This window comes from Pantherophis guttatus, chromosome 3, assembly GCF_059756535.1.
Source record: "Pantherophis guttatus breed Tessera chromosome 3, ASM5975653v1, whole genome shotgun sequence".
NCBI lineage: Eukaryota > Metazoa > Chordata > Lepidosauria > Squamata > Colubridae > Pantherophis > Pantherophis guttatus.
In genome coordinates this window covers 15,021,472-15,037,258 of record NC_142065.1, presented here as the reverse complement: position 1 = coordinate 15,037,258, position 15,787 = coordinate 15,021,472, and the positions used below count along the sequence as shown (strand labels likewise).

The 15,787-nt window shown below is 40.7% G+C and overlaps 1 protein-coding gene across 4 annotated transcripts in view; it reads left to right on the top strand.

The window, feature by feature from the left end:
* PHACTR3 (phosphatase and actin regulator 3) overlaps positions 1-15,787 on the top strand; it is a 299,314-nt gene that overhangs the window by 163,939 nt on the left and 119,588 nt on the right. For all 4 annotated transcript variants that reach the window (XM_034433126.3, XM_034433124.3, XM_034433128.3 and 1 more), the window contains 3 exons: positions 1,274-1,541; positions 4,757-5,004; positions 14,711-14,864. In XM_034433126.3, coding sequence (XP_034289017.1) covers positions 1,274-1,541; positions 4,757-5,004; positions 14,711-14,864 — 670 coding nt within the window. The remainder of the gene's footprint in view (positions 1-1,273; positions 1,542-4,756; positions 5,005-14,710; positions 14,865-15,787) is intronic.

Here is a 15,787-nt window from a genome sequence, read left to right as displayed (position 1 = left end):
ATAGACTACTTAATAAGCCCTAAGCCTGAAGCTCTAGCATACATGAAATGCTTTCGATTTCACTCATATGGTAATACGTAGCCCTCTACGTTCAATCAGAATCCATATTTATGAAGACATCCATCACGGTGCATATTTTAGAAATGATATCGGGGTTATGCCAATATACCTCCAAAGTAAATAACAGCAAAAATTCACAAAGTGAGGCTGCACAGATCTCTGTTGGAGATTTAACTACAGTGAAGGCTTGAGCAAAGCAACCCCCTCAAATTTGTTTCATGATACAATACAGAGTCTTCATTTCCAAGAGCAAATGAAAATTTTCCCTTCTCTAGTATTGCAGATGCTGGGAGAAGCACCTGCAAACAGAGGATGGTTTGGCTACCTGCATTACAAAGATTTGATGAAAAGTTATTCCTGTGGTCAGTTGGTCAGCTATAGTTCCTTGGGGACAGAAGTATCTAGAGGAGATTTTAAAAGAAAGGCAAGAAGGCAGCTGCAATCATAGGACTGAAGTCCCTCCCCGCTTTTTTGCATGCATCACATGTGAAATGTACAAAGAAAGGAGTGGGCCTTTGCATAATTGCTGTCAGGCCCAAAGAACCAAGAACGACACGGGGAGTGACTTCTGAGTAGTTCCTTTATTGTTATTCACCTACAAATAGAAATCTTGCCAGACTAAAGCAATTCTCTGCAATAATTATAAATATACTCTGTGAATTGCCAGAGTGGTGCGGTGGCCTAGAGGTGGAGCGCTCACCTCACAATCAGGAGGCTGTGAGTTCGATCCTAGGTAGAGGCAGATATTTCTCTCTCTGGGCACAATGAGAATATATCTGCCGAACAAAACTCCGCATTGGTGACAGGAAAGGCATCTGGCCAGTAAACACTCTGCTGCTCCATTCAGTTGCCCAGACTCCACCTCACAAGGGATTATGGGGTTGTTAAAAGGAGATGATGTTACTATGTGAATTGCTAGGGAGGGTCTTAACTTGCTTCTTCCTGCCCACCAGAGATTCCAAGCTCTGGTGTCTCTTTACCTTCAGGGAAATAACCCCTCCCTCCTGCAACTCTGGACTTGCAGCCGCCCTCTTGCCTTTAAAAAAAAAAATGCCCTCCCAATAGAGAATGAGGACAAAGGAATTTCTGAGATTTGCCCTTTGGAAAGAGTCAGTTAAGAGCAGCAGCAGAGATGCCTTTTCCCTGTGCAGAATGAATGGAAACCTGCCATTTGCATCCCACCACGAATGACCTTTTCTGATTTTCTTTCCAGCTGCAGGAAGTGAAGCCGATGAGACAGCCTTGAAATCTCCCCCATCCACTATCTTGAAAAATTACGTAATTGTTGGCTCCTCCCAACACTCAGGACAAGCTGTTCCCTTCCAGTCCTCAGGACCGAAAGTCTCCGATCCCCACCTCAGAGGGCAGCATACGACGCCAACTGGATCCCCTCACCTGGCTGCTGTCCACCTACCTTTACCTCCTAGTCGAGTCATTGAGGAACTTCACAGAGCCTTGGCCACGAAACATCGGCAGGATAGGTAAACACTTGCAATTCTCTATGAAGCAAGCCTCCTAAGAAGCAACCATGGCAATACATACCCCTCAGCTCAAATTCATCTTTCACATTGGCCCAAATCATTTTTCCTACACTTACACAGCTATAATATCTGATACACATCTAAGAATGACATGATTCATTCTTAGAATGTCTAATCAAGGACAGAAGCAACCTAGAACTAAGGAGAATTTTCCTGACAGTGAAAACGATTAATCAGTGCAACGACTAGCCTTCAGAAGTTGTGGGTGCGCCATCACTGGGGACTTTCAAGAAGAGACTGGATAGCCACTTGTCTGGAATGGTATAGGATTTCCTGCTAGAGCAGGGGGTTTGGCTAGAAGACCTTTTAGGTCCCTTCTCAATTCTGTTATTCTGTTACAATGAATCAATGGAACATCTGGCCTCCTAGAACCGTGATGGTGAACCTATAGCACAAAGCCCTCTCTGTGGGCACGCGAGCCATCACCCAGCTCAGCTCTACCCCGCATGCGCTTGCGCCTCCCGCCAGCCAGCTGATTTTTGGTTCTCTGCCGTGCATGTGTGGGGGGAAGGACACATATGGGAGATGCGTGTGCATGCCCGGGGAGGGGAGTCATGTGCACATGTATGGGGGGTGTCACGTGCGCATGTGCAGGGGGCAGGGGGAACATGGGGCAGGAGCACGCCCCTCCCTTGCAGCCCATTTTTGGTCCCAGGAGGCTGCAGGGAGGCCTGCTAGGCCCACAACGGGGCAGGGCGGGTCATGTGCCCATATGTGGGGGTGTAGGGGGAGCGGAGGGGGACATATGCACATGCGGGAGGGGTATGGGGGTGTCACACACGCATTGCATTATGGGTTCAGGCACACGTGCGCACTCTTGCACGCACCCGCACACACACTTTCGGCACGCAATGACAAAACGATGAAGAACACATGATTCTAGGAGAGTGATGTCCTCATCACTGTCCTAGAATCATGTGTTCTTCATCATTGGAAGTTTTCAGGAAAAGATTGGATAATCATTTGTGCAGGATGATATGGTCTCCTGCCTCCAAGGTCTCTTCCAGCCCTATGTTCTATGATTCAGAGGCTTACCAAGTGGCAAGCTGATTTCTATAGTGGAAGAGTTGCCAGGCCCAATACCTAGAGAGGAGACAGCAAAATTCAGTTGAGTCTGATCCTTTATTTGGTTATGCCTAATGGATAGAATCTTGCCAAACTAAAGCGATAACCTTTTAACCTACTAGACATAGCCTAAGAGATTTTAGGGTGTGGCTAGAGGAGATTATTTATAGCTCAGGGTTGAATTGTGGGGGTCCTTGGTGCTCACTAACATTGGTTGCTTTCTTGCAAACATTTTACTACCCAACTAGGTAACATGATGATGATGATGATGATGATGATGATGATGATGATGATGATGATGATGATAACATGATGATGTTACCTAGTCAGGTAATGAAATGTCTTCAAGAAAACAACAAAGCTCAGAGAGCACCAAGGACCCCCACAGTACCTGAACCTCTTCCCCCTTTCCTTATCCAACTCAGGGATACACACTCTCTTCATCCTTCCTGCGAAAACTCTTTGTTGCCAAAACTCTCCCTCACTGTCCCTCCAGGTGCGCATTCCATCACATGAGCAGACTAACTCACCTCACCATATTGTAGCTGTGTTACTGAAGTTTTGAAGGAGGCTTGAATACTAGAATTTTGCTGTTCTTTCTCCAACAAGGAAGCCAAGCAAACATAATGTAAAAGTGACTTGGATAGAAAGATGTAGGCAATACTGGATATGGGAGAGGAATGCGTTCAAGTCAGATTTTTTTTAAAAAAATGCAGATGTGCTGAAGTCTTGCCTCCCGGACCAGAAGCACATTGGTGTGCCTTTACTTTGTATTTTTCAGAAATGCGTGGTGCAGTTCACAATGGAAAAGTCTGCATGGCTTTTGTATATTGAAAGGAAAATGTGTACAACAGGGTGAGCAGTAGAGGGAAACCTGCAGAAAACTAGATTATATAAGGAAAAGAAAGTATACCCTGTTTCCCACAAAATAAGACATCCCCTGATAATAAGCCCAATCGGGCTTTTGAGCGCATGGAAATAAGGCCAAGCACTTATTTCAGGGTTCAAAAAATATATATAAGACAGGGTCTTATTTTCAGGGAAACACGGTAGTAAGACAAGTGGGTTCCTGAATGTATCTGTTAGGAGATATGAAATGTTAAGTGAATCATACAGTCATTAAGCAAATTTGGTTCCCCCATTGGCTTTGTCAGAAGCCAGCTGGGAAGGAGACAAATGTATGAAAACGTGATCAGATGTTTGTGAGGATGGTTTTGTGGCTGAAGGGGAAACCAGGAAAGGAAATACTTTGAACCTGAACAAAACCAGAATTGAATATTCTGCATTAGAACTATAGAAGTACGATCACAATGGAGCCCAAAATTTCTGTTGTTAAGTGAGACATTTGTTATGTGAGCTTTGCCCCATTTTACGACTTTTCTTGCCACGCTTGTTAAGTGAATCACTGCAATTGATATGATAGTAACGGGGTTGTTAAGTGAAGCTTCCCCACTGACTTTGCTTGTGAGAATGTCGCAAAAGGTGATCACATGACCTTGGGACACAGCAACGGTCATAAGTATGAAAATTCAGTTGCCAAGCATCTGAATTTTGTTCACACGATTATGGGGAGGCTGCAACGGTTGTAACTGTGAAAAACGGTCATAAGTCACTTTTTTCAGTGCCATTGTAACTTTGAATGATCACTAAATGAACTATTGTAAGTCGAGGACTACCTGCCGAAGTCAGCAAAAACCTCAGACGCAATGCTAGAAAATGCTTAGGTGACTAACCCATATTTTGTGATAGCGTGCTTCCTTTGCATGTTTGTTTGCTTTTTGTTATTTTCCATAAAATGATAAATGATCAGAATATGGATGTTTCATTTTAATTAAGGTTTATATTAGAAACACACATGCTGTTCTTTGGAAAGGTTAGCCTGGCATGCCATGTTAGCATATTTCAAATCCATCACTGTCATCTTGTACCTTCATCTTGTGGCGGTAGATATTCAGAGCTCAGCTTCCCCATCTTGAACGCTGTAATCTCCTGCCACCTACGCCACAGCTCCCTGCCTTGTGCTTGGGAGAACATGTTGCAAGCATTGATCCCTGGTCTGAAACCCAATGTTGTTTGCGTTTTGTCTCCAGCTTTCATGGAAGAGAAAACAAAGCGTCTCCCAAAAAACGAATGGAGATCCGTTTGTCAAGAACATCCAGCACTGAACACGGCAAAGAGAAGGATGGTTCAATGAGCTACAACAGCGATCCAGAAAACAAATGGAATTCTGTTAAGGAATCGGATGAAAACAAAGAAAACCTGATCATGGACTCTGAAATCAAGGATGATTCGGTTTTCTATGTGGACGAAGAAGTTTTGAATGATTCCATAATTTCTGGTAAGAAAACCCCCTTTATGAACCTTGTATCAGCCTTCCATCCTTCTGAGGGCAGTAAAATGAGGACCCAGATTGTTGGGGACAATGTGCTTACTCTGTAAACCGCTTAGAGAGGGCTGCAAAACATTGTGAAGTGGTATATAAGTCTAAGTGCTTATTCTATCCTATCCTATCCTATCCTATCCTATCCTATCCTATCCTATCCTATCCTATCCTATCCTATCCTATCCTATTGCCATGGTGGCGCAGTGGTTAAAATGCAGGCTAACTCAGATCACTGCCAGCAGTTCGATCCTGACTGGCTCAGGGTTGACTCAGCCTTCTATCCTTCCGAGGTGGGTAAAATGAGGAGCCAGATTGTTGGGGGCAATGTGCTGACTCTGTAAATTGCTTAGAGAGGGCTGTACGGCACTATGAAGCGGTATATAAGTCTAATTGCTAAATTGCTAAATAAATAAAAAAACTTATCCTGAAAGACTGGTCCATGAGGATGTCTCCTTGTGTTGGGTTTGTGGGGTTTTCCGAGCTTGGTTATTTTCCTACAGGTATTTTGTTACTAAAAGTATCAACCATGCTCAGAGAACATCAAGAGTTTGACAGTTCACCCTGAGCTACATACAGAAGGCTCTGTCATGCATACATTGTTCTTAATTCCTGAGGGTTATTGTCCCATGGATGCTGCTGTCCAATCCCGAATCATTGTTCTGCCTTTTTTCTTTGAAGTTTTATTTTGTTGGATTCCATTTCCTGTGCCATCTCTATTTTCTTCTCTAGCCATGGCTTACCTGGCTCTTTCTCACTCTCATTTCAGACTTTCTTTCTCCTGGACAATAGTTGCATTTTGTTCTTTGGATCATATAAAATACCATAGTGATAGTCCTTGAAGGATGAAATAGTCTCCTTCTTTTCTGCCCTGTATTCGTTCTGGGTAGGACACATCACTCTTTGTTGATTCCTTACTCTGGCACTTCTGTCCTCTTATGTTTTGCTGCCATCCCTTGGAATCTCCTTTGAACTGCATCTCTGATAAGCAATTTTAAATTCACTACCTGGCTAATAGACATTCGTTCAAATGTCTTTTTGTCATCTCCTTTGCAACCTAAGGATGTAGAAAAAGCTTTAAATAATCTATCTAGTCATCAGGAAAGTCTCTGGAGCAATGCAAAACATCACATTCAAATGCTCCTACAATTACATTGAAAGCAATCTACAGTTCATTTTGTCTTCTCCCTCTGGTTATTATCCAGATGATTGTCATAGCAATCGGTGTTGTAATGTTCATCCACCAGGAGACTTAACTTCTTATTCCGAACAATCTTGAAGTTTCTTTCTATCAGAAACAAATTCAGCAATCTCAGTCACATGTGCAGGGGTCATGTTGAATGGTGGTCTTTCAATGATTTCTTTTAAGTTATTTTATTTATTTCACTTCTTTGTTATTTTAATAAATAACTCAAGGCACTCCTTCCTCCTCCTCCTCCTCCTCCTTTCCCCACAACAAAAACCCTGTGAGGTGAGTTGGGCTGAGAGAGAGACCAGTCTAAAGTCACCCAGCCGGCCTTTATGCCTAAGGGAGGACTAGAACTCACCCTGTCCCGCTGATTGGCCTAAAGTTACCCAGCTGGCTTTCATGCCTAAAACAGGATTACAACTCATAGTTTCTACCCTGGCGTCTTAACCACCACACCATATTGGCTCTTGACATCTCAATGATGTCTCCTCCAACTCTGTTCCAGTCCTTCTCCTAATTTGGAAGTCCAGTCTTCAACAAACTTGAACAGTATTTATTCATTGTCCTCTCTAAGCTGCTGATACAGTTCTACAGAGGAATTATTGAGTCTGTCATATGCACCTCTATAACTGTCTGGTTTGGTTCTGCAACCCAACAAGACAGGCACAGACTTCAGAGGATAATTAGAACTGCAGAAAAAACAATGGCTACCAACCTGCCTTCTGTTGAAGAGCTGTATACTGCATGAGTCAAAAAGAGGGCTGTGAAAATATTTACAGACTGCTCACATCCTGGACATAAACTGTTTCAACTCCTACCCTCAAAACGACACTATAGAGCACTGCACACCAGAACAACTAGACACAAGAACAATTTTTTTCCGAATGCTATCACTCTGCTAAACAAATAATTCCCTCAACACTATCAAACTAGTTACTAAGTCTGCATTACTATTAATCTTCTCATCATTCCTATCACCCATCTTCTCCTACTTATGACTGTATGACTGTAACCTTGTTGCTGGTATCCTTAAGATTTATATTGACTGTTTCCCTATAACTATCATTGTTGTACCTTATGATTCTTGACGAATGTATCTTTTCTTTTATGTACACCGAGAGAGTATGCACCAAGACAAATTCCTTGTGTGTCCAATCACACTTGGCCAATAAAGAATTCTATTCTATTCTATTCTATTCTATTCTATTCTATTCTATTCTATTCTATTCTATTCTATTCTATTCTATTCTATTCTATTCTATTCTATTCTATGAGGAGGGTGTGTGTGTGGAGCTGCCTTACTACTTACCTTCGGAAAGTTGCAACCAGGCCTTGCACACCTCTGCCCATATCTTCTGCAGCTGGCAAGGCTTTCCTGAAGGCCCCTGCAGCCAATAACAGAGCTTCGTATCAATCCAGAGCTCTGTTATGGGCTGCAGAGGCCTTCAGGAAAGCCTTGCTGGCCTCGCAGAAGACGGTCCTGAAGGCCTTTGGCAGCAAAAAGGAGCCCAGGGATGACAAGTGCAAGAGAGTTAAGTCAGTGGATGACATCCCCTGCCCCCATCTAAATAAGACCTGGTGCAATTATATTATGTAATGGTTGCGCAAATTGGATATGTCTAGTCTAGTGAAAAGAAGGACTGGAGTGACATGACAGCAGTGTTCCAATATTTGAGGGACTGCCACAAAGAAGAGGGAGTCAGGCTATTCTCCAAAACACCACAAGGCAGGACAAGAAACAATGGATGGAAACTGATCAAGGAGAGAAGCAACCCAGAAGTAAGGAGAAATTTCATAACAGTGAGAACAATTAACCAGTGAAATGGCTTCCTTCAGAAATTGTGGGTGCTCCATCACTGGAGGCTTTTAAGAAGAGACTGGATAGCCACTTGTCTGAAATGGTATATAGGGCCTCCTGCTTGAGAAGGAGTTTAGACTAGAAGAAGACCTACAAGGTTCCTTCTAACTCTGTTATTCTATTAGAGGTAGTCCTCGACTTACAACAGTGCATTTAGTGACTGTTCAAAATTACAATGGCACTGAAAAATGTGACTTATGACCGCTTTTCATCGTTACGACCTTTGCAGCATCCCCGTGATCATGTGATCAAAATTCAGATGCTTGGCCACTGGTTCGTATTTACGACCTTTGCTGTGTCCCAGGGTCATGTAATCAATCACCTTTTGCGACCTTCTGACATGCAAAGTCAATGAGGAAGCCAGGTTCACTTAACAACCGTGTTACTAACTTATCAACTGCAGTGATTCCCTTAACAACTGCGGCAAGAAAAGTCATAAAATGGGGGCAAAACTCACTTCACAGAAATGTTGGGCTTCATTGTGGTCGTAAGTCAAGGACTACCTTGTCGTAAAAATATCCCAATTAAAAAAAACCAAAGACGAAACCACAAGCAATTAATTTTACTTTAAGATTCAGAGGCTTATTTCACGAGCAATTTGGAACGTGACCAGCCATCACAACACAACTTACATTAATAACCCATTGCAATGAGGTCCAGAGACAATAGCTAGGTCCAGCAAGGAATAGCTACGGCCAGTGGCCCTGAAGTCATCCCAAGACATTCTTTTTATACTTTTCTGCACGCATTTCACAACTTACTTCCTTGTTCTGTCTTACTGACAGACAGTCTCCACATATACCCGTATACATCTCAAACCTCTATCCACCGGCTACTTTTTTTTTTAAAAAAAATAATTTTTATTAAACAGTTTGCTTTTAAAAACGACACAAAAAACAATCACACATATATAAAAACAAAACATGTCAAGTCATAACGTATTGAACATTACATAACATTAATGGTAATTTTACAGCATTTCATATCGATTTACATATTTTGCTTTTATAGTTCTCTATTCTATCATTTCTATTTAGTACTCGATAGTAGAATAATCGCATTACTCCAACATATATATATACTCATTATAATATTCATTGTTCTTATCTACACATTTATATTCGTTTATATTTACATCTCTTTATTTAATGTTGTTCAGTTACTTTAATTTAAGTTTCATCACTATTAAGTTAAACATTTCTTGTTCTGATTTCTATTTTCGAGCCAACTGTACATTTTATTCCATATTTCATAATATTCTGAATCCTCTCTCTCTTTCAACTCCATAGTCATTTTATCCATCTCTGCGCATTCTAGAATTTTCCTAATTACTAATTCCATCGGCTACTTTCAGTTCCCTATTTCTCACAGTTTCAACATTCTGACTTCAAATATATTTCAAAACCACATACTTTGAAAAGTCACATTTCAGAGCAACAGCTCAGCAGGATTACAAATAGTTCTGATACACTTTGAAATCTTTCTATCTAAAACTTTTTAGGGGCTACTATCCTTCTGAGGCCTATATAATCAAACCCCAGCTTTCCTCTTCCCACAACCTGTATTCTGTTATTCTGCTGTGTTTCCAGTAGGAGGAATATTTTTCATTTTGGGCACTGGGTGGCGCTAGGTTCATTGGACAATGGACGAGAAAGCTCAATTGGCATTTTAAATGAGTGATGTAAAGATGTGGGATTCCTATGAGTCTATCTAGAAAGATTTTTTTCCAGTGAATTTCTTTTTCAGTGTTTGTGTATGTATCTCTATATCTAAAAGTTGATCCCACAGTTTTGAGTTAAATTTTAATTGATTTTAAATTGGGTTGTTTTAAATTACGGCCCAAAAATATTTAATCATTTTAAACTGCTTTTAAATTTTGTATGTTCTGTTTTTATTTCGGCTGTTCACCACCCTGAGTCCTATTGGAGAAGGGCGGTATATAAATGGAAACAAATAAATAAATAAAAGAGAAACTTGGCCCTCTTGTGTTTAGTAGTCATATTGATTATCGGACTACTAGTATAATTGCAATTATGGGGATAGTAATTGGAACAAATACAAAATTCTTGGAGCAACTCACAACATTTCTCTTTTATCCATTCCAGCTTTATTTCCAATTCCCTTCCCCCCCCACAGCAAATTCATCCATCCTTCCTTTCACAGGTGGAAAAACTAATATGATTTTTTTTCAAAAGTTTCCCTTGAAATGAACTCAGTTCTCAGTGACTTGGTAATAATATGGAAAGGACTCTAAGGGCTTCTGTGGTATCATAGTGAAAAAGTTGTACTTGTGTTGGGAAAATCCAAGATGGAGCCCACCATCGACTGTGAAAATTTCTTCTGTGTCATCAAACCAGTTATTCTCTTTCTCACCCTAATACTTTTGATAATACATAATCCTTTTGTTTTGGAAATAAATCATCTTAGCTGGGATGTATCATAAAATGATCCCATCCTTTTTAAACAACAGAAATTCACATATCAGAATGAAGGAAAAATTAGGTGAATCATTCAATACACAATCAAAAACCATTTACTAAAATTGCTCTAAGCTCACCCAACGCTCTCAGGCGTTGTAAAATGGAGAACGTATTCTACGATGAGGTTGCATGAGGTTGCCGTCAAAAAAAGAGGCGTTATTAACCTGTGAACAATTCAGGAAATTTCAGCTAAGGATTTTGAAAATATTCCCCGAGTTGAGAGTGATTCAAAAGTTTTTTTGTTTTTTACAAAATGTACTTTAGATTTTATATAGAAGGATTGTTCCTGAAAAAGTGTAATCTGATTTGAAGTATAGTGGGCCAGGTACAGAAATCCTCTGAATCATTGAGGCTTCTGATCTGCATTCCGGCATTAGGAGAAATATCCCTTGATTTACAATCATTCATTTTACAACATTTGAAATTACAATGGCAATGAATAAAAAAAAAGACATAACCTGTTGTAATATTTACAACTATCCCCACATTCACCTGATCCAAAATCAGGCATTTGGCAACCAACACATATTTAGAATGGTTACAGCTTTCTATGATCACCATTTGTGACCTGCCCAGTTGACTTCTGACAAATGGAATAGAAAGAATGGAATAGCAATAGCACTTAGACTTATATACTGCTTTACAGTGCTTTCACAGCCCTCTCTAAGCGGTTTACAGAGTCAGCCTATTGCCCCCAACAATCTGGCTCCTCATCTTACCAAGCTTGGAAGCAGTGGTGGGATTCAATTTTTTTAACAACCGGTTCTGTGGGCGTGGCTTAGTTGGGGGTGTGGCTTGGTAGTCATGTGACCGGGTGGGCGTGGCTAGCTGGTCATGTGACCGGTGGGCGTGGCTAGCTGGTCATGTGACCGGTGGGCATGGCTATCTGCATAGGGACTACAGAGGGCTGAAAAAAGTCATTTCTGACTGGTCCTCGCACTTTTGACCGGTCCTTGCACTTATGACCATCCTCACATTTATGCCCGTTGCGGCATTCTTAACAACCGTGTCACTCATTTCACAACTGCTTCTCTTCACCATGGTGACAAGATAGGGCAAAAACGTAAAATGTGAGGACAGTCGTAAGTTCGAGGACTGGTCAAAAGTGCGAGGATCAGTCAGAAATAATATTTTCAGCCCTCTGAGTAGTCCATATGCATAAAAGGCTACAGCAATAGAGAGCGATGAAGGAAGGGAAGGGAAATTAGAGTAGGAGTGAGGGTAAGAGAGGGAGGAAGAGAGGAGGAGAAGGAGAAAAGAAGAGGAAGTAGGGAGGAGAAGAAGAAGGGGAGGAAGAGAAAGTAAGAAGGAAAGAAAAGAGAGAGGTGGTAGGTTTGAGGAGAAAGATTGCTGTACAATAAAAAAGATGAAAGGGAAGAAAGACAACCCCAAACAAATATAAAGATATTAAGATAAAGAATGAATTGTTAAACTTTAAAGAATAAAAGAGAACAAATATGAATAAATAACAATAATTAGAAACACACATACAAACATACAATGTATTTTCTTTGAACAGAGTATTTGGCCAGTTCACAAATTTAAACAGTGTTTAGTCATTTCAATTAAATTTACAATTTCTATATTTCCTTTTTTGCCATATTTATTCCTCATCTATTTTTGTAAAAAACCAATATTAACCTTCATCTTCATCTCTAATCTTAATCAAATTCAATTTTTCCCTTCTATTCTATATTATACCCCTTCCCATTGTCATCTATTTTTATATCCATCCTCACATTGGTTAATTATGTAATATTACAGTTGTTTAATATAAATTCAACATTTTAATATAAATCAATTAGTTATATAACTACCTTTTTTGTATATTAATCAATATGAACATGAATATTCCAATTATTTCCATGCAATCCAATTTCTTACAAATCAATTAATTATATTTACCAATAATAATAAACCAAATAATTTCCCCCATATATTCCTCCAAACCACAACTTAACCATTTCTGCTTTCAACACAATATACAATTAATAGTATCTCAATTATTACAATTCCCTAGTTAAATAGAGCTTTTTTTCTTTTGTGTTTTAAAATCTTGAACTCTCCTCTTTTCCCCTAAATTTCCCATTGTTTGCACCTACCTTTTTTGGTGAGGAAAAAGAAAAAGTAATCTCTCTCTGCCTCATTTTGCCACGTTGCAACAACAGCAAAGCCAACAGCCTGCTTTACTTTCTGTTTTGTTTTTCAGCATAGCTAGGGGAAAAAAAATCAGCACTCTTTGCAAGCAAGCAGCAGAGCCCTGAGCAAAACAGCTGAGAGCAAATCAGCTGAGAGTTGGGAGCGGATATAAGCAAGGGCTAATTAGCCTATGCTGAAGCTCCGCGGGCCAATAAAATTACAAAAAAACACCGAACCCTTTGTTAAATTGCTGGTTCACCCACCCCTCACCCACCTTTATTTATTGGCAATAAATAGTGGTGCGGAGGGGCGGGGCAAGGGGCGGGGCGAGCCAGCAATTTAACAAAGGGTTCGGCCGAACCCCCTAGAACCGGCAGAATCCCACCACTGCTTGGAAGGATGGAAGGTTGAGTCAATCTTGAGCCTGCTGAGATTCGATCTGCCAAATTGCAGTCAGCCAGCAGAGGTAGCCTGCAGTACTGCACTCTAATCATTATGCCACTGGGGCCTACCAAGGAATGGAATGGAATGGAGTGGAGTGGAGTGGAGTGGAGTGGAGTGGAGTGGAGTGGAGTAGAGTAGAGTAGAGTAGAGTAGAGTAGAGTAGAGTAGAGTAGAGTAGAGTAGAGTAGAGTAGAGTAGAGTAGAACAGAACAGAACAGAACAGAACAGAACAGAACAGAATAGAATAATAACTATTGTCGCTTTGAATATACACTAATCGGCATACATTAAAATGAAATTTCATTGCATATAGCTCTCAAAGGGTCACTACCTCCAATATACACTACATAACTATGACAGAATAAAAAATAATAAATAAATAAATAAATAAATAAATAAATAAATACATACATACATACATACATACATACATACATACATACATGCATATATACAAAATTATGCATATTCCCACTTATATGACACAGAGAAACAACACAGTCTAGTTTGAATGTACACATGCACATGGCAAGAAAAACAAATCTTGCAAATTTACAAGGTGGATGCATTGGGAACAAAGCTGTTACACAATCTGGTAGTCCTGCTAGAAATATTTCGAAATCTCCTCCCAGAGAGGAGCAACAGAAACAGACCATGAAGTGGGGTCTCTAACAATGCTTTGAGCTGTAAGCACATCGTGCTAAGCAGTATCCTGAATAACAGGAAACGGGCTTCCTATAATCTTCTCGGTTGTCCTTACCACTATCTGTATGGACTTTCTATCTGAGGCACTGCTGCCACTAAACCAAACAATGATGCAGTTTGTTAAAACTCTCTCAATCATGCCTCTGTAAAAAGTGGCCAGGACAGAAAGATGTGGACATGGACAGATGGAGGAAGCCAAATTTGTTTAATGATCACATAATTCACTTAACAACTGTAGTGATTCACTTAACAACCATGGCAAAAAGATTGTAAAATCAGGTGTACCTGAACATCTGCCTTGCTTAGCAATGGAATTTCTAGTCCCACCTCATAAATCAAGGACTAACTGTATCTCCTTTGGGATTAACCCGAGTTCTTCCTGTATAGACCCATTGGCAGAAGATATTTCTAGTATCCGCATCTTGTATTTATTTATCACAAGATAACCAGGAGGAGAGCCTTCTCTGTGGTGGCACCTGCCCTTTGGAACAATCTATCCCCAGAGATACGAGTGATCTCCGACCTCCGGACTTTTCGTCGGGCCCTAAAAACTTACTTTTTTCAGTTAGCCAGTCTGTCTTGATTTTAGGGTTGGTTTTAAAATTTTGATACAGATTTTAAATTGATAAGTTTTAAATTATGGGCCAAATTTATTTAATTATTTTAAATCTATTTTTAATTGTAATGTTATGTATAAATGTTTTTATTTTGGCTGTTCACCGCCCTGAGTCCGAAAGGAGAAGGGCGGTATAGAAGTTTGAATAATAAATAAATAAAATAAATAAATAACTGCTATTTTAGGGCTCGTCTCCTTGACACGTTCCCATTGTCTTTCATTGCACGCTCCAGGTACGTTGCCAAGAAAATGCAAGAAAGAGCTTCTGGCAGTGAAGCTGCGGAACAGGCCAAGCAAACAGGAGTTGGAAGATAGGAACATTTTCCCAAGAAGGACTGATGAAGAGAGGCAGGAGATCCGGCAACAAATAGAAATGAAGTTATCCAAGTAAGTCTAGTTACAATAAGACAAGAGGTGGGAAGTGGGGCTGGTGAGAGAATACATTTACTGCTTTTTTGTGCGATAAACTTTCTTGGCAATTCAGATATTGGGGCTCCAAAGAGAGGGGCAAAACTGGTCATGATTTGATAAGAGTCTTCAAACTTGGCAACTTTAAGACTTGTGGACTTCAACTCCCAGAATTCCCCAGCCAGTACGTCTAGCTGGGGAATTCTGGGAGTTAAAGTCCACACGTCTGAAAATTGCCAAGTTTGGAGACCTAATTTAGAACGAAGAGGTTATTAAATTCTCCACAAATGAACCTGAACATCAATGGTTTTCCCAGTTTCACTGCCCTCAGTTTTTATACTGTTGTGCGGTAGGCTCGTGAAGGATGGACAGAATTGAACTGTGGCAAAAATAAAAGCATCATGTTTTGGGTTGTTGGAATTTCAATTTCTTACTGAAAATATGTAAAAGGGTTGACCATGTGAACTGGAAAATGTGGTTCCCAGCTGTTGCAGACATAACCCATCTATCCTTGGGGTTGACCAGTATCCATTGGAAAGTTGTGACTGGATGGTGGGATGCAAGCAGAGGTAGTATTCAGCCGGTTCAGACCTGTTTGCCCGAACCGGTAGCGGGAAATTGTGGGTGAGCCTGCCCCGCCCTGGCTTTATGCCATCCTATTTAGGCACATTTTTTAGGCCGGGCGCATGCGCGGAAGGCAGACGCGCACGCGAACTGGGTGCAGGTGTGCACAAAGTGAGCATGCGCACAGGGGGCAATCCGATAGTAACACAATGTGAAAGTGTTACTGGATGGAAGGATAGATTCTGACAGTTGAGACTGGATGGTAAACCATGTTTGAGACAACTATGACCTGGATGACTGAGAATCTCCATAGAGAAAGTGCGAGGCATCTGCCTCTG